Below are 23,898 nucleotides of genomic sequence, written 5' to 3'. Positions count from 1 at the left end.
CTGAATCAAACATCCTCCACCATATAAGTAAGTATTTAGGCTGTAACCAAAAAGTTAGTCATTTTAGCTTTGTAGGAAACTTGATCAAGTCTGAAAAGTCCCCATTTAGGAGGCAAAACTAGAGCAAAGATTGTTCCCTGCTCATTCTTCCCAAGTTTTATGTATTTTTGGCTGATGGAGACAAAATCAGCAACAAAGATTACTGAAGATATTTTACACAGCTGCAGTACAGTCTAACACAATCCAACCATGGGAATGCAAGCTTACAAATAAACCTGCAACAGGTTTGTGTAACCCAGAGCTCGGACACTCTCAACACACTACACATTCGACAGTACCGACACCTCATCGAAATATGTTTTTAAACCTTCAAATTACAAAATCCCAATACAAATTAAGGACGTTTACTCACACAGGTTACTTTCCGGTAAATTTGAGCAGCATTCTGGCATTCTGAGTAAGGGTATTCTGAGGTAGCCATTTCCAACATGCACATCCCAAAAGCATAGACATCCACAGATTCATCGTAGTGTTCCTCGTACATTTCTGGAGCCATAAATTCTGGTGTACCTACACAAACATGCACAAAAAGAATGTAAATTTTTTATGAAGTCTAAACGGCTTTAACCACAATCTTTTTCGCCTATAAGGAGTGTGCCCATTACAGCTGTGTAAGGCTGCATGCAAGATTATTTCAAAAGAGGGAAGTAACTAGAATAAGCTCAACCATCCTCCTCCAGGGAAGAAACCCAAAGTCAACATACACACTTACATACCCATGGCTCACTGGTAATAATACAAGGAAGAAGAAGCAGCGGGGAAAAAGTATCAAAACTTCAAAAATTAACAAGAAAATGAGATATGGCACATTGCCTGACCATACTGGAAGTCATGAAATGGTTTCTTTTTCTGGGTGAAGAGAGGGATGTGTACAGGCTTGTGGTGGTGAAAAGCAGAGAAGAAACGATAACCTTCAGTCTTGTTTTTATCAATGCAAATTTTTTTTTTTTTTCCCTCCAGAGATACATAGCAACCAGCCGGAAGACAGACAGCAATTTGAAAGCAAGTAGTATCACAAATCACCTACAAAGTCACGCAGAAAACATTAAACCTAATTCCGTCACTGGTTCAGTGGGACAAATCAGTGAGGCTACTCACAGAATAAGGTCCTACTCAACAGGGATTAGGGTGTCAGAAGTCTGATGCAACTGGATAAATATTAAGTGAAGCACTGTACTTACTGCTTCATAATGGGAAATTGCAGCTTCATGACATGCAGCGACTTACAACGCCTGCGACGTTTGCACAGCAAACTACTCTGAAAAGCGTGGTCTTATAAAGCAAAAGGGAAAAAAATTAACACCTAGGTAATTTATTCCAGGAACTGTATCTCGTAAGGTAATTTATGCTTAGGAGTCATGACTAATTTATTTCCTTTTTACATTTAGAAAAGATGAAGGAAAGGAGAACAATGCAGTCATGTGTTGCGGGAGCAGACCAGCGAGCCGCGAGCACTGGGATGCCAAAAGGAGCACGAGAGGTCTTGGACCACGTGAAGGACCCAGACAAACTCTGCCCGTCCAGCCCAGCAGCAGCCACCTCGGCACCCAACCTCCCCCCCGAGCCCTGCGGCAGCCTGGCGGGTCCGTTCGTCTTTCGTTATGACATCTCTACACCAGCAGCAAAAGCACAACTGTAATTAAATTAACATATACCGGGAAAGAATATTTCTCGTATATGTTTGGGGACTTGATTTAAGCTTGGTTTTTTATGGCAACATAAACAAAATCTCTCAAAATTAGTGTCTGTCAGTAAAAACTCTGCTTTTGCACGTTTTCTGAAGTAGACTTGGCCTAACACGAAACAAGCCTCGGCACAAGCATTCCCCTAAAATTCATTTTGCAAAATTCGGGATCGATCTCTCCCCTTGTTTATGTTCCTTCCACCTCAAAGATACTCATTCCTCCAGCCTTTGCAAATCAGCCAGACCCGTGTCATGAAAGCTTAACTTAGTACCTGCTCTTAGGGTGTTTCTCCCAGCTGTCACAGGGGCGGTGGCTGCTGCTCTGAAACGGTTAACAACTGCCACAGAGAATGTTTTTTGGAGCTGCTACCTTGTTTTAGAAGGAACAAGACTCAGAGGCAGTGAATCTCATGAATTACGGAGCATTTAAAGCAAATCTGAAAAAGTGATTGCAATAGTCTAAGCAGAAAATGAAATTCTTGACACCATTCCAAAATAGCACGAAAATGACATTTTCCCCCCATCCCTTGGGGGCGGGAAGGAATACATACAAGTATCCTTAAACAAAACAGACCACCTAAATATAAGCTGCTCAGCATCTATTGAACTCCTCTTGGCAGAAGGAGTTTTGCCCTGGCTCAGCTCCCTGCAGAGATACACCGCAAGGTCAGACGAGCATCAGCGATGGCACGAACGCAGCAAGGGAAAAACTGGACCTCAGCCATGCTGACTTCATTCCGTTCAAGCCGATGTAAAATTGCAGCTACTAATATTCTGTAAAGCTACTACATCTATGGAGGGGGCAGAATTACTCATCTCACCAGTGTTTCCAAGCCCTCCTAATTCTTTCCTGGGAGCAGCACTACTCATGAAAAAGATAAGCTCGGTTATATTGCCAAACGAATCCAGACACCTCGCCAGCAACCTGCAGCCCTTTACAGTATTGAATTTCTTTTAGGCATGAGCACGCTTTGACCGTGTTGTGGTAACAACCAATTGTACAAAAACCTGTATTGGTATTACTGACATTATTCCCAGTATCGGTATTACTGATACTATTCCATTATGTCCCATGGACAATTGTTATACTGCAAAAAAAATTATGTGAAGAAATACTGACCCTCAACAGAAAAAACCCCACCAATTATTAGAAGTAAAAAACTAGAGAAACTTAACAGATATAAACCAACATGATTTCACTAAAATTAACAAGGTTAAGAGCAAACCCACAGTAGCCAAGCACATATCCAGAATTTCTATCATTTTGACTTCAAAGATACTGGGCTCACTAAGCATTAAGGTCAATGCTTTTGTACAAATAATTGTAAAGAATTATAATCTCTGAAAGTTTGAAATACTAAAATAATTATTTCAGCAACTACTACTTGAAAGATAGGATGCTATTTTCATATATAGTAAGGGAACAGTGGTTGTCACTATCAGTTTGCTAACTCTAATTACCTAGAATCTAATTTCCATTTATATTGTAAGCTGAAATACGACTACGTGCATTATAACTTCCCCTACTTTCACCATCGTTTCTCAGGAATTTGCAGCTTCCTAGAACCATCACCTACAGATCTGAACAAGAGAGATTTGCTACAGAAGCTTGGGTTAAAAAACACAAAATGTTTGAGAATTCAGGGAAACATTACATTTACACAGAAAACATTAAATGTAACTTTTGCAAGGAAACGACGTCCTTCGACAGTCATTCAGAAAACGTCCTCCCAGTTCAAGCAAACCCAGGTTCTAACACTCCTCACGCAGGCACCACCTAAGGGCATCAGCTATTGCATATCCTAGTGGAAATTTCTTTTAATTTCGTACCTACTGATTTTTAATAAATTGCAAATGTTGTTTCAGCAGAACTCTGCCAGGACGGTGTCGAGGCAGGGACGAGCTATGCAGTTGCCTGCAGAAGCAGCCTGTTTTGCTGATGCCCCAATAAATGGGGATAAGGTGTTCCAGCCAGACCAGCTCCCCTACAACCTCTCTGCAAAGGAGAGAAGCCCGGCTACGCAGGGCACTACTGCCTGCCTCTCCCTTCAGCAAAAGTAACCGTCCCTATCCCAGCGTCACTGGAAGCAGAAGACTTCCCGGGGGCTTTCCCAGGCTTTTGCAGCACTCCCTTGTTAGGGAGAGAGCAGGGCATCCTTTCTCTTCCCTCTCCCCTCTCTTTTCTTCTCCCTGTCCAGCAGGCACCGAGCCTCTTCGCAGGAGGATGATGCACACAAGTTGCTGAGAACCCTTGCTGCTCCTTTTGAAGGAGAGCGGAGAAGGATTTGTGGATACCAAGTAATATTTCAATTACAGAACACACAAAAGAAGTGTTTTACCATTGTGATACAGAAGGAAGAAGATGATACCATTTCCTCCTGATTGTTTTTTATAGGGGTATAAAGGGAACAGTCACAAAACCATTTTAATCTCTACTACCAACTTAAAAGTGAAAAAGCCACTAATGCAAAATGTGAAAGGCAGATATTAGAAAGACACCCACTATACTAACAGAATGACGCCAAGGGGAACAGGAGGATTACCTATTACGCTTTTGGCAAAAGAAGCTCTCTTGAGGGTTGCCAGGCCCAAGTCTCCTATTTTCACAGATCCAGTTGGTCCAGTAATAAAAATATTGTCACATTTTAAGTCTCTGTGAATTATTGGTGGAGTTCTTGTGTGCAAGAAAAGAAGACCCTTCAGGATTTGCCGGCACCAACTACGCAGGACTTTTGGTTTCATCACTTTAAATCTCTTCAGATACCTAGAGCACAAATACAGACAGAAGTGGGTATAAAGAAAATGAAGTGTTATTAGAGATTCTAGGGGCTTGAACAGCTGAAACTCCATTCTGGATAAAAGCCCCTTCTTAGATGCCATAATAGCAGCTCAGAAATATCACAAAATTGAAAGAAATAGATCTTTTCAAAGGAGGAATTACAGCATTCATTTTTAGGGAGGAAGATAATAACCATTTTTGGTGCAAATACAACCAAATATTTACAAGTCTAATAGTACAGCAATTCACTTCATGCAGAGAACCGCTTTAGAATATGTTTCATATCTTCAAATCAGAAGAATACTGAAGTTTAATTTTAACCACAGGGCTTTGACCTCTGTACCATGCACCTGCATTTTTTTCCATTTACCTAAAATACCGATTGGGAAGGTACATTTTGGAAAAATGTAGAACCTGCTAATGCACTGGCAGAGTAGCACACTGGATATATGCAGTGATGAGTACTGCTCCCATTGGGGCTGCAAATCTGTTCCAGAATTCATGCCAACTGTTTTATATCAACCTTAACAAGACTGTCAGTACCAAAAGCTATTAATTAATATTGTTTAGTAGATAACCTAGAGCACCTTCTGCTTCAAGAAGAGAGACTACCATTCGAGTGCTATTCTATCTGAATTTTCTAACAAAACAGGCAAATACAAGCACAAAAGCAATCACAAAAACACACCCTGACAAATTGAAACGTTACAGGCAGAAGATGAAACACACCAGAGAACAGCTTCTCATTGCATAACTGAAACAGGAGAGCAGGGAAAGAGAGATGGAGGCCAAAATTCTTCCTGTCAGATCAATGCAGTTCAAACGCAGGGACAAGTGACAGACACCAGAGAACAGCTCCATTTTTTTCTTTTATCTGGAGATGCCTTTTTTCAGAATATGAAAGTAGGATTTTTCTAAAAATTTCCATCGCTATTCTTAGCCTCCTCACCAGGAGCACAGTACTTACGTCTTTAGTGTTCCAGAGGTCATCAATTCAGTAACCAGCACGATGCATCTTTTGCCTTTTACACAGGATTCCCAGAAGTCATAAAATCTCACAATGTTTGGATGCTGTAGACCTTTCAACATTTCTGCTTCCTCTTTAAACCTCTGCCTCTCTACTTTTGTGAGTTTTCTGTCCTACAATCCAAAATAAGACATTATTAGTAGTGAACGGATAAAAATAAAATAAAGGCACTGCATTGCTAGGGTATTCAGAATTTTAGATTTGATTTACGCTTGTATCAAGAGCAATTACAAAATATTTTATGTAAGAGATGAGCAGTGCTTATGAACTAGGGCACTCGCCTTAAACCCAGTGTCAAGAAGACAAAGACTTGCCTGCGAACAAAGAGATGTCTGTGCTACGCTACGCTACATGACAGCATTAATATTTCAGACAACGGAAAAACACCCGTGGCTTGATGGATCAACACACAGCTATTTACTCCTTGTTGTGGTTTTGCGAGGCTCGTTATCCAAGAGGTTAACACACGCAGGATTTCATTTCCAGGTATGGATGTCCTCACAGCTAAGCTGCTGCTGTCTTCTGCAGCTGTGAGTGCTCGCCACCTTCCAGGACGGCTCCTGGGAACCACGGCAGTGACCACCAGGCGAGGTCCCCCAGTAACCACGCTGGGCTCTACAGCCCAGCCCAGCCCTCCGGGGACCAATTAAAACAATACCCCCCCTCCAAAAAACCAAACACATCTATGTTGCTATTCGTTTGCTGTTCTGCCTAGTTTTACAGACTTTTCTTTAGAGCCGACAAAGGAAGGACTTAAAGCTGTCCTTCAGCCTTTTCTGCAGGCTGCACGTTGGCCGCATGGAAATACTTATTCTTTTAGACTACAAATGTGAGGAATGTCGCGTTCTACGGGTCTGGTTCTCCAGGCGCCTTTACCATAAACCCCAGGCTGTGAAGTGACCCTGCAAGGAGCACGCAGAGCCCGGCTCCGTCTGCCCCACGCATCAGCAGAAGCCTACTGGGCCGCCTGGACCTCATCAGCAACACGGAGACCTTACGACGAGCAGCTCAGATCCCCGCTCTAGCCTCTTTACACGATGTAAAAGAGCAAAATGGGAGTTTCGCCATCACCATCTGGTTCATCTCCCCTGGACGGCTGGTCGGGCTGGGAGCACTTCCCTCCACTGCCCTAGAAACGAAGCTTTTTCATTCTTTAAAAGGCACAATTGTGTAACTGTTCTTACTTACAGGAGCAAAGGCTCACAAATCACAAAGATTAATTAGTTCATATTTTAACCTCAGACATTTTCCTTTTCTCAGTGCACTTAGGGATGTTTATAAGAGCATATACGTAGTGAATTAAATTGGCACCCAGCTGATTTGTAACCAAGACGCAGAGGGATCAGGCCACTGCCATTTTGATAGCCTGCCCTCATCTGCAATCGCAAAGAACTCAATACGGCAACGAGAATTTCCGTGGCTACAAACAAGTCAGCTTTACGCAGAGACTTCACGAGAGGAGTAGCCGGGTTGAAATGATGATGCTTTGCCTCTTCTTGGAAGACAGAAAACCTGCTTCCCCAGCGGTGTGCGTGCATGGGGGGAGCGTTTCCATTTTACACCGTGGCCGCTGAGAAGGTTCTCAGTTTTCTTTACGTTTTACGGAGCAGCATCAGAGCTAACGTCGCCCTGAGCAACAGCAGCCATCTGGGCTGGCACCGCGGGGTGCCCCGTGGGGACCGATGCCCGGATCCCCCCGCACCCAGCGGCACTGCCGGGGACAGGCGGGCAAGCAGCGTGCTGAACGCTGACAGCCGAGAGCAAGGCGGTTTTTCTATGTTAAAAAAAGAAGCAAAGAAAAGAAAAGAAAAGAAAGAAAAGAAAAAAAAAAAAAAAGGCAGGCTGCCTAATGAGCCAGGGCAGAAGAGCCTGAGAATTGCTTTCAAATCCATCACTTCTTCCCCTACTGCTGAGTTTCCTCTTAATTTAAACCCTGTAGAATAAATCAGACACACTGCTATTAAGGAGGAAAAGGAGCAAGTCCTTGTGTGAGACAGGAAGAGCAGAGTGTGGGCTAGCAGAGAAAGGAAAAGGCTGCAACACAGATCCAGCAGTTTTTTAAAAACCTTCTAATTAAAAAAAAAAAAAAGTAATACCATACCCCTTGACTCATTTCCAGATTTCTGAGCACTGGGAGAAATTTTCCACTGCTACTTTAAGGGTAACTTTTAAAAATATCCTTCAAACATTGCAGACAATCATATTCTGTATATTCTACATATTATGAGCGCCGGATCATTTGGGCTGCTGTCTGAATTCAAAGTGCTAAGACAGCAAGCTGGGCAACTGCAACGAAGTGATTCTGGAAGACAAATATGTATTTTAACTATAACTACAGTAGAAAGAATCTGGATTTTTTTTTTATCAGAATGATAGCTGAGCATCTTTCTCAGGAGAAAGCCTGGGTCCAGTACTAACACTTGAGAGGAGAGGCGAGGGCAGGGAAGACACACAGGCAGGGCTTGGGGCAGGGCAGCCGTCCTCGCATGCCGCGTTCCCCACCACGGGAAGGGTCTCCGGCGCTTGTAAGGGCTCAAACAACCTTTCCTAAATTCCTCCAGGCTGAACCTGACCCATGAGTCGTTGGCTAAAGCATAAGCTGTTTCTGAAAGGGCTTAACAGTTGAACTGTTTTCTACTCTGAAGCAGAAAAGCACCCATTTAACTGCATGACTCACTCGGGGTTTGATCCAAACCCAAGAAACCTTCACTGGGGTCACAGACACTTATTTCCCATCATATAATCCACACAAGGCGAAATGTCCTTATGCTGAAGGTAAGGGTGTAAGCCTGAAACAACCTTAGGACATCAAATTTTAAGATGGGGAACAGGATTCTTTGGAAAGGTCATGCCAAAGGAAGCTAATTCACTTAGCTGGATTTAAGGCATCACTTTGCATAACCCAAATTTATGAAAATTCGGGGGAATGAAGCAAGTTTCCAGATTCGCCCAAGGAGTCATCAACTATCATGCTATCTGCAGCAGCAGGTGTTTACAACATCGTACAGCTGAACAAGGAGGCTCACGGCCGCCGACCTACACGTGACGGCCCTGCTCCTCCACAGCTCCAACAAGCGCAACAGCAGCATCACGCCGAGTTGACAAACAAGCTCGCTGCTCAGTCTGCTCCACTGCATTTATGGCATTACTGCTATTCTGAGCTTCCTCAAGAGACGAGACTTGAAACTTGGAAAATCTTCCTCTCAGTGTGATCCAGGAGATATCCATATTAGTTTGCAGATATCTACACGCTCCCTCTTGTTTTAAGGCATTCACACTTCTTGGCTCTTTCCCTCCTCGTTGGGACACAAAGTCTTGGCTCAGGAGGCGACATTGTAATTTCATCTCAAATAACTGAAAGTTTCTCAAACCTACCACTTAGCCCCAAGGTTTCTAAAATAAACTTCAACCTTCAAAAGTCCACAGCAGTCGCACTGAGCTGGTTTAACTTTTCCAGACAAACTGAAGTTAAACAGAACCAAGCAAGAAGCGAGATAACTGCTTGGTTTGTGTTGTTTCTGCATCTTAATAAACTGTGAAGAATAGCCAGCTTAAAAGGCTTCAGTACAGACTTTGTCAGCCACACAGCTGGAATCAGAGCACCAGAGGGAGTGGACACGGTAACGACGAGCTTTCTCACCCTCAGAGCTTTAGATGTATCAGCTTTGCAAATACCTACACAACGCAAACTCATCAATCACCTGTTATTTTACTGCAATGCCATAGCTAGAATCATGCCCAGCAGCAAAAAAGCACTAAGTCATACAAAACACAAGAGCAGATAGGAGATTGCATCCACTGCCACGCAGCCTACAAAGCAGACTGGTTTCAAAAGGCATTCCCCAGTGCAGCCACATGGATCTGTGGTCAGCTGCCTTAACCCTGTGTTGAGAATTTGACATTTTATTATTGCAGCTACTCTGGGCTCCGGCGGTTAAGTGCTTACGGAGTACTTCTGCCGGAATAAACCACAAGAGCAAGCATTCGCGGTACATCTCGGGCACAGCATCACCAGTCACACATACAGCCTGGCTGGCTGATTGCTCCATGATTTCACCTTTCATATAGATAAACAAGCCTTAACTGAGTTGCAGTTATACAGTGTATCCTTCACTATGAAGGGCAAGCCAACAGAGAGATACTAAACAAGTGATTAAGAAGAGGTTATAAATTGTAAGCTACCTTTTCTTCATTAATTTTCCTAGCTTTCCTGTTGCAAATCAGATTATAACTGCATGGTCAGTTTTAAGCATCAAACCATTGAAAGCTATTCGCTGCTTTTTGGAAGGAGGGAATAATTCCCGATTAGTACTTTATAGCCTCACTCTTGGTAAATTACACACCCATTCAGAGAGACTGGAGCAAAACAATGTTTGTGGCAGGAAGCTACATTAAAGTAAATTTCCTATCCGTAAATCATATTTCTGCTAATCTAACACAGGTACGTTCTCTGCTTCTCCCTACTTGTTGCAGGCAGGGTGAACAAATACCTCTCTCTGTTAATATAAAATTTACCCCTTCATTAAGTTCCTTAGTGGGGAACAACAGCAAAGACTGGAATTAGTAAGTAAATGTGTTAACAAAATGAAAGGGAGAGCTTACGAATTAAATTTCTGGAATGACACCCAAATTAACAGCAGGAACATGTTCTGTTAGTCATCCCCAAGCATCATTTCCTCCAGGTTGTAACATATGGGCTCTGACTAAGACTTTGAAAGTTATACAAGCAAGACACCGGCTTTCACCCGAGTCTTTAGAAGATTTCTAAGAAAGATTAACAACTGAGGTCAAGTTTCTTGCCTACTTACTTGTGAGGAGCTAACAGATTTGGGAATAAACTATACCCTCACCCCACGAGGAAAGGGGATCAAATGAAAGAAGTAAAAATAAGACCACACAAAAAATTACTTTTTACGTAGCAATGCCTGTAACCATGTAAGAGCAGGGTTTGAAGCACAGCTGTTACCAAACTAGAAAGTTGTGCTGCTTTACAGTTTTGCTGTGTTTAAGTTCCTCCTTTTAAAGTCTTGAATTTTCAGTAACGTTAAAAAGAATTAAACTATTTTAAACACTTTATAAGTGGCAATGACTTAAGAATAAACTCACACTTGCTAGTGAGCGAGCCTGGGCCACAGTACTGCCGGCTTCAGTCTGAAAAGACCCTTCGCTATTTTGAGAGCTCCCTCCCCAGCCCCGATGGGTTCAAGCTGTTTGGTGTGTTATAGCCTCGCTAAGGACATCTGAGAGTCCTCTCCTCTCCTGCCCGCACGCTTGTACGAGCACGTCTCCCTCCCTGGCACACAACTCGAATATCTTACCTAGGCTTCTTGGCCTAAGGACTTCTACTTCTGTGTGCTTAAACTCATATAGCTGTATTTACTGATGGTTATTTAATTTTGCCTAACAGGACAAAGTCCTCCTTTCGGAACAGAATACGGTCTGTCTGGTGAAGCAAGTAAGAGCAGCAGGTCAGCAAATGAGGGAAGGGCTCACCGCTGTCACGCAGAAGGTGTAACATCTCTTACCCATAGTAGTGGTGAAGAAAAGGAAACCGAAGAGAAACTTCTGACACAGAACAGAATCAAATATCTAAATCAGCAGAATGAACATCTGTTCATATCATTACATTTTCACATCTGCATGCCAATATGTACATTTGCTTATGTACCGCAACTACTCTTCATATCAGAGATTGCCTTGAGATATGAAATCAGCAGCGGGATCCATTGACAGCTTTCTCCCATGTAGCCTGTCTATTGGTTTATTGTGGATTTAGGAACAGAAGTGCGGTTCTGGTATGTCGTACAGTCACGAGTTTGATAGCGAGACATCCAGCTTGGTGGGAATAGACAGCAGCCTTCCCAGACATCCTGCAGTGTAAGCCAAGAACTTGCTTTGCTCCGACAGTGAACTTAAGATGCATTAGCTGGTACCTGCATATGACTATTAATTCATTAAATTCTGTACTGTCAGTACTGCCTCTTCAGGGAAACGTCACAATTTTGCAAAAGTTTTCAAATGTTAAAAATTTGAAGGCCTTTAGAAATAAAGATGAACAATAACACATTTTAGAAGAAAAAAATGAAAACTATTTTCATATTTAAAATGAAAACTTTACTCATTTAGTGCAATCACCTTTTGCGTTTTACATTAAAACTTGTCTAATCCACTATCAGAGGAATCTAGGATTTCTCCCAAATACATAACTGGGAGCAAAAGCAGGCTCAGACACGCAGGAGTTGGGACTGTGAAGAGCTCCAGATATTACCGAAGTAGCTGCTCTCATGTACCAGCTCTATGCCTTTATTATTATTATGCCTATGCTATAAATTTTTAATAGCAGTCAGGACCTTTTATTCCCACACCCTGTATATTCAATTACAAGCACATATCATTTAAAGCGATCCTAAAGGAGAAATCCCCTTTCTGTGAACAGCAGATGCCATTAAACAACTTGCAAATCAGGAAGAAAATTTTACAGCTTCACTACATATCAGCATTCAGCCAACATTCTTCTTCACTAAGTCACCCTCGGTGAAGTTACAGCCTGCTATTTGTTAGCTGTATTAGTGAAGCACAGTGAGGTTTCCCAGTGGTAACTCATTTTCCAAATGCATAAAAAGCAGCCTTTGCCCCCAAGGATACTCACAATTCAACAAGCAGGAGCTACAGAACAGGCTGAGAGAGATTTACTTATTTGCCTGAGTCGTTGCTAGAAATCCACAGAAAATTAAGAGCTGAATTTGGATCTTTACAGCTAGATCTGGCACTGTAGAAAAAGCTGAGCTTGCTTTTTTGCTGGACGCAAGTACAGCCTGCTACTTTTTAAATTGCTTAAGGGACGTGTCAAAGTCTTATGACAGAGGAACGATGAGATTCACACGTCTTCTACTGAACATCAGAACTTAAACTCATCCTGCAAGGTGCAAGAGGAAGGGGAATCAACATCTCAAATCTCAATGCGAGAGCTGTGAAAACGCCCAAGAAACCCAACACCATGGGCAGAGACCGTGTTTTACAGATGAAAACCTCCCAACACAACTGCACTACGATAACCTATGATTAAACAAAAAAGTTCATGTCACAAGCAATTGAATTAATTGCAGGTAGCACCCCATTAACTCTCTTAATTACCAGTGCTTCACAGGTTCCACATAAGCTTGTAATTTTAGATGAAATACCAGAAACAGTTCAGGCTTGCCTCACAAAATGACTTTTTCAAAGGAAACTGTGAAATCAATGTGTGAAAAAAGCTGGACAAAACCCGTGACACCAGATCACCTCTGCTCACATAGAAAGAAAATAAACCAAACCACCAAAAAAACATTTTAGACATGTCGTGAGAATTTGGTATTTTGGTATTGTCTGGAATTCACTTCTAAATCTAGCATTCATTAAAGTCTATGCAACAGTTTGTGCTGTTTTTAAAAAGCATTTTGCTTCACCTACTTCATGTCATCCATAAACACGGTATCTGGGCATGTAAAACGTCCTAACATCTCAAACAGATGCAGCCAAACGCGGATGTGCCCGTGATCCCGGTCCCGTGACCCCCCTGCAGCCGGCTCCTACTTCTGTCTTCCCACCCAAGGGGTCTGGAAGAGCACCAGCCGCAGGCTGCGAGACCCAGAAAGAAGGCGCAAAGACCTCCAAGTACAACGGCTGACGCCTTTGCAATTTTAACCACTGCGGTTATGAATCGTCCTTGTTTCGGCACTGGACTCGGCTGGCGGCGGCTCCAGCCATCCCTTGGAGGCTCAGTCCTTCTGGCCGGGGCCACAGCAGGAATGGAACGACACATTTCAGTGCTGCTGCCTAAAAATCATCGTCAGAGAGCCGAGAGCAACACTCTCAGTGTAACACGGGTACAACGCGACAGATAAAACCTGTCTCCAGACCAGCGCAGCGGCAGGGCGCCTGCATGCAGAGAGAAGCCATCCCATTTTTTTCGTCTTTCAGCTTCTCTCCTTACTCTAAGGCAATTTTCAAATTGATTTATTTTATGGGTATGAAATCCCCTTCAGTTTCTCCTCGCTGTGTGCTTGCCAAGTAGAAGTCTCGTCTTTCCTAAAAAAGAGGGGGTGCCATTCCTCGCCCATCGGGGAGACCCAGCCACAGGAGCACTGCCGCCTTTCTCAGCCTTCCCAGGTGAACCGAAAACATTGATATTTAACCCACCTTACCGTTCAGCGTGTAAACGTTAATGCTCATTTGGCCAATAAGCGTTGCCAGCCAAAATTAACCCAGCACGAAGAATTAGCAGAACAAAGCAAGTTTTACTTAGCTTTGCCCTGGCAAATTTAATCTGAGTGTGTCTCACATAGCATTCAATCCTGCCTTTCTAACAGGCAAACTTCATTTTCATCCCATTAGTGCTACCATTTCCCATCCTGCTATAAGCTAGCAATTCCATACTTCAGTTTGTAAAACATACTTAAAGTGAAATATTCTTACCAGTAAATTAATTATAATCTGCCAATAACCCTAAGTAGAGAATAGGATGCTCAGTTACAGTCACAAACATTCAGAGTAATAAAACAGTTTCACTGTAACCCGAGTGCAGCTGCATAACATGTACCTGCCAGCATCGTAGGTGTTCTGAATGGTAAAATCTGTCAAAATGGTATATCTGCTAAGACCCAACAGAAACATTTGCATGGCTTTACAGTTTCAGCAAAATACTTTGTAAATTATTAAAATTTTCTTTGCAGAAGTAGCAAAGCTGAGCACTAGCTAAACCAGATTCATTTCTATCTGCTGACACCTTATAAACAGAAGAACATAAATGTGACATATATATAATGACTTTTAAATGTTTTTACTTTGTACTAGTTTTCATCATTCATGAAATGTGCTAATTTAGAAAAGTCGCTTAAAACCAACCATTCCCTTTGGAACTTTTATTTAACAAGAAATGCAGCAACGGGAAATATATTATCGCGTTTGTAATGGAGATCATTCAAGTCAGAACATATATTTTCTGCCTCCAAAATTACGCCCTTGAACCACATTGGATTCGCTAATCAACCACAGGTTAGGCAGCCTTACCAATCCTAGAAGATATCCACTGAACAGGCCTTCACAATTAGTCTTTAATTACAGCCTAAGTACATTTTAGGAAACTACCTCAAAAATTTTCTAATTAGTAAAAAAAAAAAACCACCCCAAAACCACAAAACACCCCAAGACTCCCCACCAAACCAGAGAGCTGGACTAACAACCATTTAACTGCCCTGCCTCTAGCAGGCTGTAGAAAGATACTTTCATGGTTCTTACACAGCGATGAATATACCTTTAATTTGATCACTCTTCTCACAAAAACCACCTCAAGTCACGTAAAAGCAGGAGTTAAAAGCCATTTCTCACTTGTTCCTCTCCATCCAATGCAGCATAATACTTGAAGACCTTAAAACCCATCAGCAAAGCGGAGCTGAGCCCAGGGGAGAACATCAGGAGGTCCCCTCGGTCTCGCCGGCCGGGGCTGCAGCAGCCGCCCTGAGCTCTCCATGCAAGAGAACAACTTGCACCTTCTGTCTCCATCACCCTAATGACTGCAGCCTTTATTTAGCTGGACATATTTTATTTTCTTCCTGGAGAAGAGCTGTCTTGGTGCACAAGCCAGGTGAGCAAGGAGAACTTGCCTACGCAGCCTTTGATATAAGTTCAGCATCTCATAAATTTTCCCATCTTTGTTTTCACAAAACAAGTAAGACTGAACAAGTGCATGTGTGTCTATGTACATATATGCTGAAATTAATTATATTGAGGGAAAGGAATATAAAATAGCTAGACAACAGAAAAGTGATGGGTCTTTGCACAGACCTTAATTTAAACTGTAATAGTGGGGCTTAATGGACCCTGGAGAGAAACTTTTTCAGTTGTTCCTCACATTGTGGCCTGCTGAGCCACCTACACATAATCATTAATTCTTCTGTGCCCATGGTTCACATCTCTAGGACACAAAAAACCAATATGGAGTTCCTCGGTACACTCTGGAGATCGATGGATAAGATAGATGCACCACAACCAGCAGTATCGTGAACTCTTCCTCCACCCCACTCGCTTCTGTTTTCTGCTAGGGACCTGTTGGGGGAGTTCATTGGAAGAGGATACAGGAAAATAGTCCTTTAACATGACTTGCTGTTTCTGTTTTGAAAAAAAAAAAAAAAAAAAAAAAAACAAAAACCAAAACTCGCAGAAGGCCATATTATTGCAAACATCCAACTTAAACTCCTGCACGTGGGAAGTCAGGAGTCTCAGAGGCCTCAGAGCTGCCCCAGGAACACTCTGCTCTCGTTCCAGCCCTGCTCCACAGCACGCAGCACCCGAGAGAGGAGCAACTGCTTGCTGCTGCTGGAAATAAGATTCAGCAGAAAAGATATGAGGGCAGGATATAGTGCAAAGATGAAGGAACAAGCCATTAGGCCATCTTTTCTGCTGTAACAACTCAGAGACTGGAAACGAGCATTCCCTGCAGCATGCCTGCAAAACTCTTGGAAAGTAGGGACAGGGACCTTTCACTGCCACAAAGACACTGCAGATTGGGGTATCCCAGCTCCTGAACACTTACGTAGTAGTTTATCTGGAGTTTGGAAATGTCTTACTTGGGAACCTTTTCAAACGCTGAAAAGAGCTGTCGCTTTTTGTGCATTCCTAACACCACCTGACAACCTGTTAGAAAACACTCAAAGGCGAACGCTGCACTCCTGGCCAGGAAACATTAATCAAAGTCTCCCATAACGGTTAAGAATTAAGCTGAAAGCATCACATTTGTAACAAAAGCTTTCCTTTTTCTTTCTTTTCCCTCCTGCAAAGCTTGACATTCTATAGCCTGCCCAAAAGAATAACACTAGCTTGTCAGCTAAAACATACTAACAGCTAAAAACTTAACTTCCCATCCCTTGAACAGGAAAGCATGAAAGGGTAACATCAGCGCATGAAAGGGTAACATCAACATTGGTTTATGAGAAACAGAACTTGGCCACTTTCCAATGAGATTGTATGTTCGGGTTGATAAAGACAATAGCATTGACATAATCAACTCAGATTTCTGCAATGCATTTGCTTCACATTAAGAAAATATCCATTTAAATAAACCGATTAAAAATCGGGTAAGCGATCAGTCACAAAATGTAAGTTACGCATATAAAAATACACGTCCTTGACGATTTTCAAGAGGTTCTGCAGGGCTCAGGTTTTGTTCTGCCAAAGCGGTTTGTGTTTCCATAAAGATCTGTGAAAAAAGCCCATCATTACTAACAGATCTTACGCTGTGAAAAGACGAGGAGAGTGTTGGAGCGTAAAGATGACAGGTCACAAACAGAGACCCAGATGCTTGTGTAAGCCGGGCGCGAGCAGCCTAACAACTCTTGGCTGGCAGAGGTTGCGCAACTCGGGCCGGCGACGGAGCGGCCGGCGCTGGGGCCGGAGAGCCAGCCGCTCCGGGCGGGAGTCCTGCAGGAGACCGAGGGACGACAGCGTGGCCGGGCACGGCCGGCCGGCAACACGAGGCTGGAGCCGGAGGGGCAAGCGAGGAGAGTCTGCTCCGTTCTGCTCCTGCAAAAAGCTCCTCCTGGCGCGGAGCACGCTTTTCAGCGTGCCCCTTAGCGTGGGCCCAGTTTTAAGGATGGGCCGCGAGACTCCCTGAAGACTCACACGGCGTACTGGCCATGGCTAAGGGGTTCGGTCTGCACAATTTATCCGGGAGAGGGCAAGGGGCTGTCAGAGATTCATCCAAGAAACACTTACGAACCGAGGTACCTAGGAGACTCGATCGGATGATCAGAGCGGCACTTTCTGACTTGAAGTCTGGAACACAGTTACGTTACAGTCATAGTTATGTTATAAGATAGATACGCTCGGCTAAGGCCCCAGAATACTAATTCAAATACTAGTTATCAAACGCAAACAAGATAGTTCAAATCTTGGCTAGACAGGACCTAGGAAAACATGAAGTCAGCAGCACCAAATCTAAACAAATGTGAGCGATGCTTAGCGATAGGAGTTCCTGCAGCCCGTCATGACAAGAGTTTGAAAGCTGGATAAGGAAAAAAAAAACCCAACCAAAACAAAAACCATAGCTTGCACTGGCAGATCATAACTGGTGGGCATAGATGCATTTCTTACGAGTCAGTGTGTTCAGACCCCTTGATCACAGCTGTTTAATACACTAAAATATGTAGCCAACAGAAGTTTGGATTTTATAACGTGATGCAAGGAATGTCCCATATACTGTATTTAACAGAGAGCATCAGACATCCAGAGACTCTACAGAAAGCAACACTGATCAGAAAACTATGAGGACAAAGCACTGTATGTAATTTTATGAAAGATTTCAAGAACAGAATCATAGAATGGTTTGGGTTGGAAGGGACCTTTAAAGGTCATCTAGTCCAACCCTCCTGCAATGAGCAGGGTCATCTTCAAGTAGATCAGGTTGCTCAGAGCCCCGTCCAACCTGACCTTGAGTGTTTCCAGGGCTGGGGCATCTGCCACCTCTCTGGGCAACCTGTTCCAGTGTTTCGCCACCCTCATCGTAAAAAATGTCTTCCTTCCATCTAGTCTCAATCTACCCTCTTTCAGTTTAAAACCATACCCCTTGTCCTATCGCAAAAGGCCCTACTAAAAACTCTGTCCCCATCTTTCTTACAACTCCCTTTAAGTATTGAAAACTTAAAAGACTTTCAAATGGGAAACTTACGTTATGGAAAAGAATGGCCTGATAGTTTGGGCTTCACAGTCATATTTCATCGAGTAGTGCAAGGAGAAGGCGCTGTCAACAGAGACATCATTTGCCAAAAAAGGCTTATTGTATGTTTAATCACATATTATTTCCTACACTTGTAATACCCAATACTAGCTAGAAAAGCATACAGAAACCTTCCTCTCTCTGTTCTCTCTCACTCCCCCAAAACGCTCTGCAAACAGGAAAAAAAAAATGCAAAAGCCAGCTTTACTCTACAAACTCCCTTAAGAAGGGGATATATAAAGATGACGCTATTCTTGGCTATCTTGCACACTCTGTAATGATGTGTACCTATGCAAAGCAAATAAAAACTCTTTTCAGTTTGGCTCGTGTTTGACTTCAAGCCCAAGGTACTACAGAACAGAAGAACCCACCCACAGAGAAGTAACGCAACAGAAGCGTTTGCCCTCCTCTATTAATTTCAGTAAATAAAAAGACTAAAATCTCTTGAAACAACTAAAGAAAAAACCAATAGTGTATACAAATATCATATTAATTTGAGTGACACCACCTGGTTTGGTTGCTTGGGTTTGCTTTTTTTTTAAAGACAAACTGCATTGGCTGCAAAACATAGGGTTGAAGATCCATTTAGTTCAATGCACATTAAACAAAATGGTTCTGTATTCAATAGACAAATAATATTACTGCTAAACACTTGCATTAAGGAGTTATAAAGTTGGGGGTTTTTTTTCCAAAGATGGATCTCTTTGCTCAGTAAAAGTTAACCGCCTATAAAACACAAAATACAGGATAGTGAAAAACTTGACTAGAAGTTAGGAAAAATGACCTGGGAACTCTGCCTAGTTATCATATGATTTTAAAACACTTTATAATTATTCTTTAAACTTTCCAAAATTCAGGTATTTCATCTCTCCTTAGAGATTTTCCTATTAATAAAGACCAATCAATATGCCCTTTTAAGACTGCAAATGCTGGTCTCTCTGAAGTCCCTGTAGCTTGCATAGCATGAAAGCTTTTTCCTAGTATGAAACAACAGCTTAATTACTAGTGAAGGAGAACCAACAATTCAAGTAAGATATTTTTTAATCGCCAGCAGTAACGGACGCTCACTGTAAAGAATGTAAATCCTGGAACTGTGTTTCCCACAGTCCCCAGGATAAGTGACAGGTGAGTACACAGAAGGGCTTCATCAGTCAACAAGTTATTGTTCGGTCGTGGGGAAAATGGTACTCATACAGGAAAATGAAAGCACAGATGCCTGCAGAGTAGACTGAAAAAAAAAAAAAAAAGAATGCAGTGTTTAACCATGTATGACAGGACATTACTAGTAATTGCCCTACCCTGGGACAAAGAAATGTTGTAGGATATATCCTTGCAGGAAAATGTTTGAGACCGTTACTGAAATTAAAAGCAAAGCAGATACCCTCAAATGATTCTATTTACCTCTTTCTCAGTAAAATCATCGTTTCCATACAGCACCACTTCTACGACACTCACTCAGCTTTGCCTTTCCCCGCTGCTCAGCCTCAGGCTGGTTGGCACCAGGCAGCCTCACCCTCCGCTAACCCAGCATCACGCCTCGTCGTCTCAGACCACGGAGCTACCGTGCTCACGTGGAAGAGCAGGTCATGAACAGTTACGGATGCAGTAAAACGAGGTTTAGGCTGCAGATGACAAATTGTCACCGAGAATAATTTTAAAAGCTTCCTGGGGACATCAAAGAAAGTGGTGACGTGTGTGTTTTGCATAAAGTGCTTTTGCTCAGAATTTCCAAAGGATACAGTCTCTGTGAAACAGCACTAAGAAGAGATTTCAGAGTCTCTGCGTGTGCATTCATGGGTCTCAATTTTAATATTTTCTTCCTTCTTAATGAAGTATTAAAAATCCCACTTTTATGTTTGACTTAGTTCTTTTATAGTTTATTTCATTACACATTTTCTATAGAGATTTCAGCAAAACCTGAATTAGCACAAGGTACAGCAGATGGAGAGGATGAATGAATTTAAGTCTCTGAGTCTAATTCAACTCATCCCTAGAGTGATCAGAAATGTCTTGTCATCAATTCTTGCCCAATTCCTCCCAAACCCTCCCAACGTATCCTTTTCGTACAATTGCATAGTAAATTCAGGTAAGATACCGTGATAAATAGCACAAATAAGGCATGAAAATACCTGAAAAGCTTACATAAGAGGGCAGGGCTGTCTTTAAAACTCATTGGCACATTAAAATCCAAGGCCACGCACTCATTCGCAATTGACTCCACACAAGTTCAAAGCACACGCCGCAGTTTCAGTCCATGCAACTGAAGTCAGAAACAGCAGTTTCTGCTTTAACTTGCAGCTCACACTGATGTGTATGCTAGCGTGAGAGGTACAAAAGTAGTTCAGAACATGCATTTAAAAAAACAAACAAACAAACAAAACATTGTGCAACTTGGCAGCTGTTTATCCTACTGTGCACACAACTCTCTATCAATGGGCTTCGCTCTCATGAAAGCTACGAGGGATTTCTGAGCCTTCATACTAGCTTCCAAAGGAAAGCTTTATTATAAATACCATGCAGTGTATTAGTGTTCATTTCTCAGCCACGCCAGGACCACAAAGTGTTTTACAGATGCTAATTTTGCCAGGTCACAATTTTGCAGGATGAGACAGATGCAGGGAGAAATCACAGCCAGTCTGAACTCATTTGGGCTGTCCTTTTCTGCAAGATTTCCATACAGGACCATCCACATACCCGTGGTACAGCTGGCCAGAGCCCACCCTGCAAGCCTAGTCGCCCAGAACACGTTGGATTTATTGTGCATGTACAGCCTGACTAACACACCCCCATTTGAGAGTCAGTCTGAGCGCAGATTGACCACTTGCCTCAGATCCCTGGACATCGTGCAGTCGAGCCCTCCATGTTCTGGGACAGAAATTTATAGACTCAGAAAGGGAAGATACCCAAGGAAACCTGGGCACTTGACAGCTCTACTCATCTTGCAGGAAAGCGTCCAGGAGCTCTGTTTTCTTCCTTCTGGTGGTAACCATACCTCCAAGCTCTCAATCCTATAAATCATTACCCTGTTAGTATGCCAGGCAGCACCGGATTGGACACATGACGTTTATCTGACTTGTTTAACACCATCTGCCTTCGTGTACGAAAGAACGGTTCAAGTCACATAGATGCTGCATTGCTTTCCAGAAGAGCACTAGTGGAAGTGATTCATGCCATTATCAAATAATACTGTTCATGTTCTGTTAACAGAAGCACAAGGACCCATTCTTGGTTAAGAAAACACTGTCAAGGTCCATTGGTTTAATTTTATCCTGAAACAGGAGCATATGGAAAATCATCCCATAGGGATTGGTGGTATTCTCCTAAACAGATGTTCTTGCCATAGGAAACATTTAGAAGGAAAGCAGGTGTGATTGATGAGATGGCTCACAAACATAACTTTTGCCACAACAGAAACACCATTTCCATTCAATTCCTGCACTCTATCAAGGCTCTAGAAGAAAGAAAAGCAATTGTATCACTTTGACAGAGAGACAGGAAGCGAGAAGGGCAAGTGCACGCTCATTTTGTGTCCTTACAGAAATAATACTGTGTGTTAAAATAATGCCTAGTAAAACCAGCAATAATCTTTCCAATAAAGCGTTATTATTTCACAAAAAAACCCTTCAACATAAAGATACTACAGTAACCAATTTAGAGTTGATTTACCACTATAACAAATCAGATTAGTTTCTCTTTTGTTATTACTACTGTCTGTCTCAACCAACCTTAAGTTAATAACCAATGATTTCTTCTAGTCTATTTACTTGGTTGCTTCACTAAATATGTGCCCAGCCAGTAACAGGAGACCTAGTCTCAAGAGATGAGGCTTTGTGGAGAACCAAGCATTAGCCTCAGTGTTTTAGCCTCAGCCAAAAATTACACATTAATGCTTCATTGCTTTTGAGATTTAAGTGTTGCGTTTTTCCTGTACTACAACCAAAACCCAGCATGTATGTTCTGACGGTGTAGACACCAGCTCTAAATTTTCAAATTACGCTGAGCAGAATCTAGCAAGACACTTGATACACCAACCTCAGGAAGATCCTGTCCTTACAAACAGTGACCTTGGCAAATGCTCACAGACGCAGCATTTCTAGAAAGTATCAAGAAAAGGCTCCTTCATCCTGCAGGCTTGCCATATGATGCGCAGTCACCCTTTCAAATTAAGTCATAGAAACACTGACTGAAAACCTTTTTCCAACCCTGTCATTTTAAAAAAAAAAAAAAAAGGAAAAGGAATTGAAGACTTGACACAAGTAGGCTATTTAAAACAAAATCAGAAAGACAGCAGTAAAAGTCAACATCTACAGGGAAAACACTACCACCACTTCCACAGCCATAGAAAAGAAGCTTGGGAAAGTAAGGATGACAAAAGTAGTTCATGTATGACCTCATCACTTTGGGCTGAAAGGCAAGCCCCAGGGGAACGGCGAGACACGAAGAGCCAGGGCCATGCAACGATGCTGCCCGCTCCCCTCGCTGGCTTCTCTGCTCTGAGGCTTCAGTGTTCCAACTGCTGAAGCACCGTGATCATCTCTGCATGCTGAGAAAGTTGGACACTTTACTTGCACAGAACAACGTTTTGCTTAAAAACAGTTTATACGTTCTGTGCTGGATAAGCAACCATCAGGTTACATCAGTTTACCTCCGCTCTCAAGTTCAAGGCTCCGCCGGCATCAGACACTTGGGTTAGTTTTCTGACTCTGAGCCTCCAGCTACTGCCAATAACTCCAATGAAAATCAAATCTATAAACTAAAGTGTAAATGCGTAACCTGAGAGGCATCATGGCTCACAAACAGAATGAGAGCCTTTCTTCCTCATTTTTTTTAAATAGGAAGCACCATCTGGAAAACACAAAGCTTTATTTTTACAGGTATGTTCAAAACCCAGTGATTTGTGCCGTTGCAAACCTGACCTAACTTCAGGATACAACAGACCTGTAAAAAAAAAAAAAAAAACAAACCAACTAAACAGCAATTCAGAAGCAATATGAGCACTTAAAAAAAGAGATTTCCAAGTTAAAGTGATTTTTTTTTGATGTTTCTCTCTCTGAAGTTTCCACTTTGTGCTAGTACGTTGCAGGTGCTGGATGAAACCTGAAAATTTTGACAATAAGGCTCCTGACTTTTGGAAAAAAAGACAAGCAATTGCTCAAGCTCTTAGCAGGAACAGTTTCTTCCTGTGGAAGCCTCCTACATAAGAACTTCTGAGATTCACTGCAGGACACGACAGATAATCTTGTTCATAAATTCAGCAACCTTCATCTTAAAACAGTTTGAATTCTTGTTATGCCACTCCTACAGCAAAGCTGTGCTAAAACCTTATTCCTCCTCTTTGTTTAGTTTACTCAAGGCCAGTTGAGATACACTGCTTCCCAAGCCAACTTCATCCTTTAGCCTTCATGGTTGTCTTCCTTCTAGTGAGTTTTCCCTCCCTTTGCCTTTCTACAGAGTTATTACATCCCCTCTTGGTTTGCCAGGCTAACCGAGCTGAAGTCTAGCCTTAATTCATAAGCAAGGTTCTCCATTCACTTAACCACTCTGGTGGCCCTACATGACATGTTCTTCCTTCCTGAAGACAGTGACCTCAACTGTAAGGG

At 42.4% G+C, this 23,898-nt stretch overlaps 1 protein-coding gene across 15 annotated transcripts in view; it reads right to left on the bottom strand.

Moving 5' to 3' along the window:
• The window catches only part of WNK2 (WNK lysine deficient protein kinase 2), a 117,909-nt gene that overhangs the window by 71,270 nt on the left and 22,741 nt on the right, over nt 1–23,898 (bottom strand). For all 15 annotated transcript variants that reach the window (XM_052775752.1, XM_052775739.1, XM_052775746.1 and 12 more), the window contains exons 3-5: nt 5,491–5,663; nt 4,288–4,508; nt 413–570 (exon numbers count right to left, since the gene is read on the bottom strand). In XM_052775752.1, coding sequence (XP_052631712.1) covers nt 413–570; nt 4,288–4,508; nt 5,491–5,663 — 552 coding nt within the window. The remainder of the gene's footprint in view (nt 1–412; nt 571–4,287; nt 4,509–5,490; nt 5,664–23,898) is intronic.

Source organism: Harpia harpyja, chromosome Z (genome assembly GCF_026419915.1).
Source record: "Harpia harpyja isolate bHarHar1 chromosome Z, bHarHar1 primary haplotype, whole genome shotgun sequence".
NCBI lineage: Eukaryota > Metazoa > Chordata > Aves > Accipitriformes > Accipitridae > Harpia > Harpia harpyja.
This window is presented reverse-complemented; position numbering and strand designations above follow the sequence as displayed.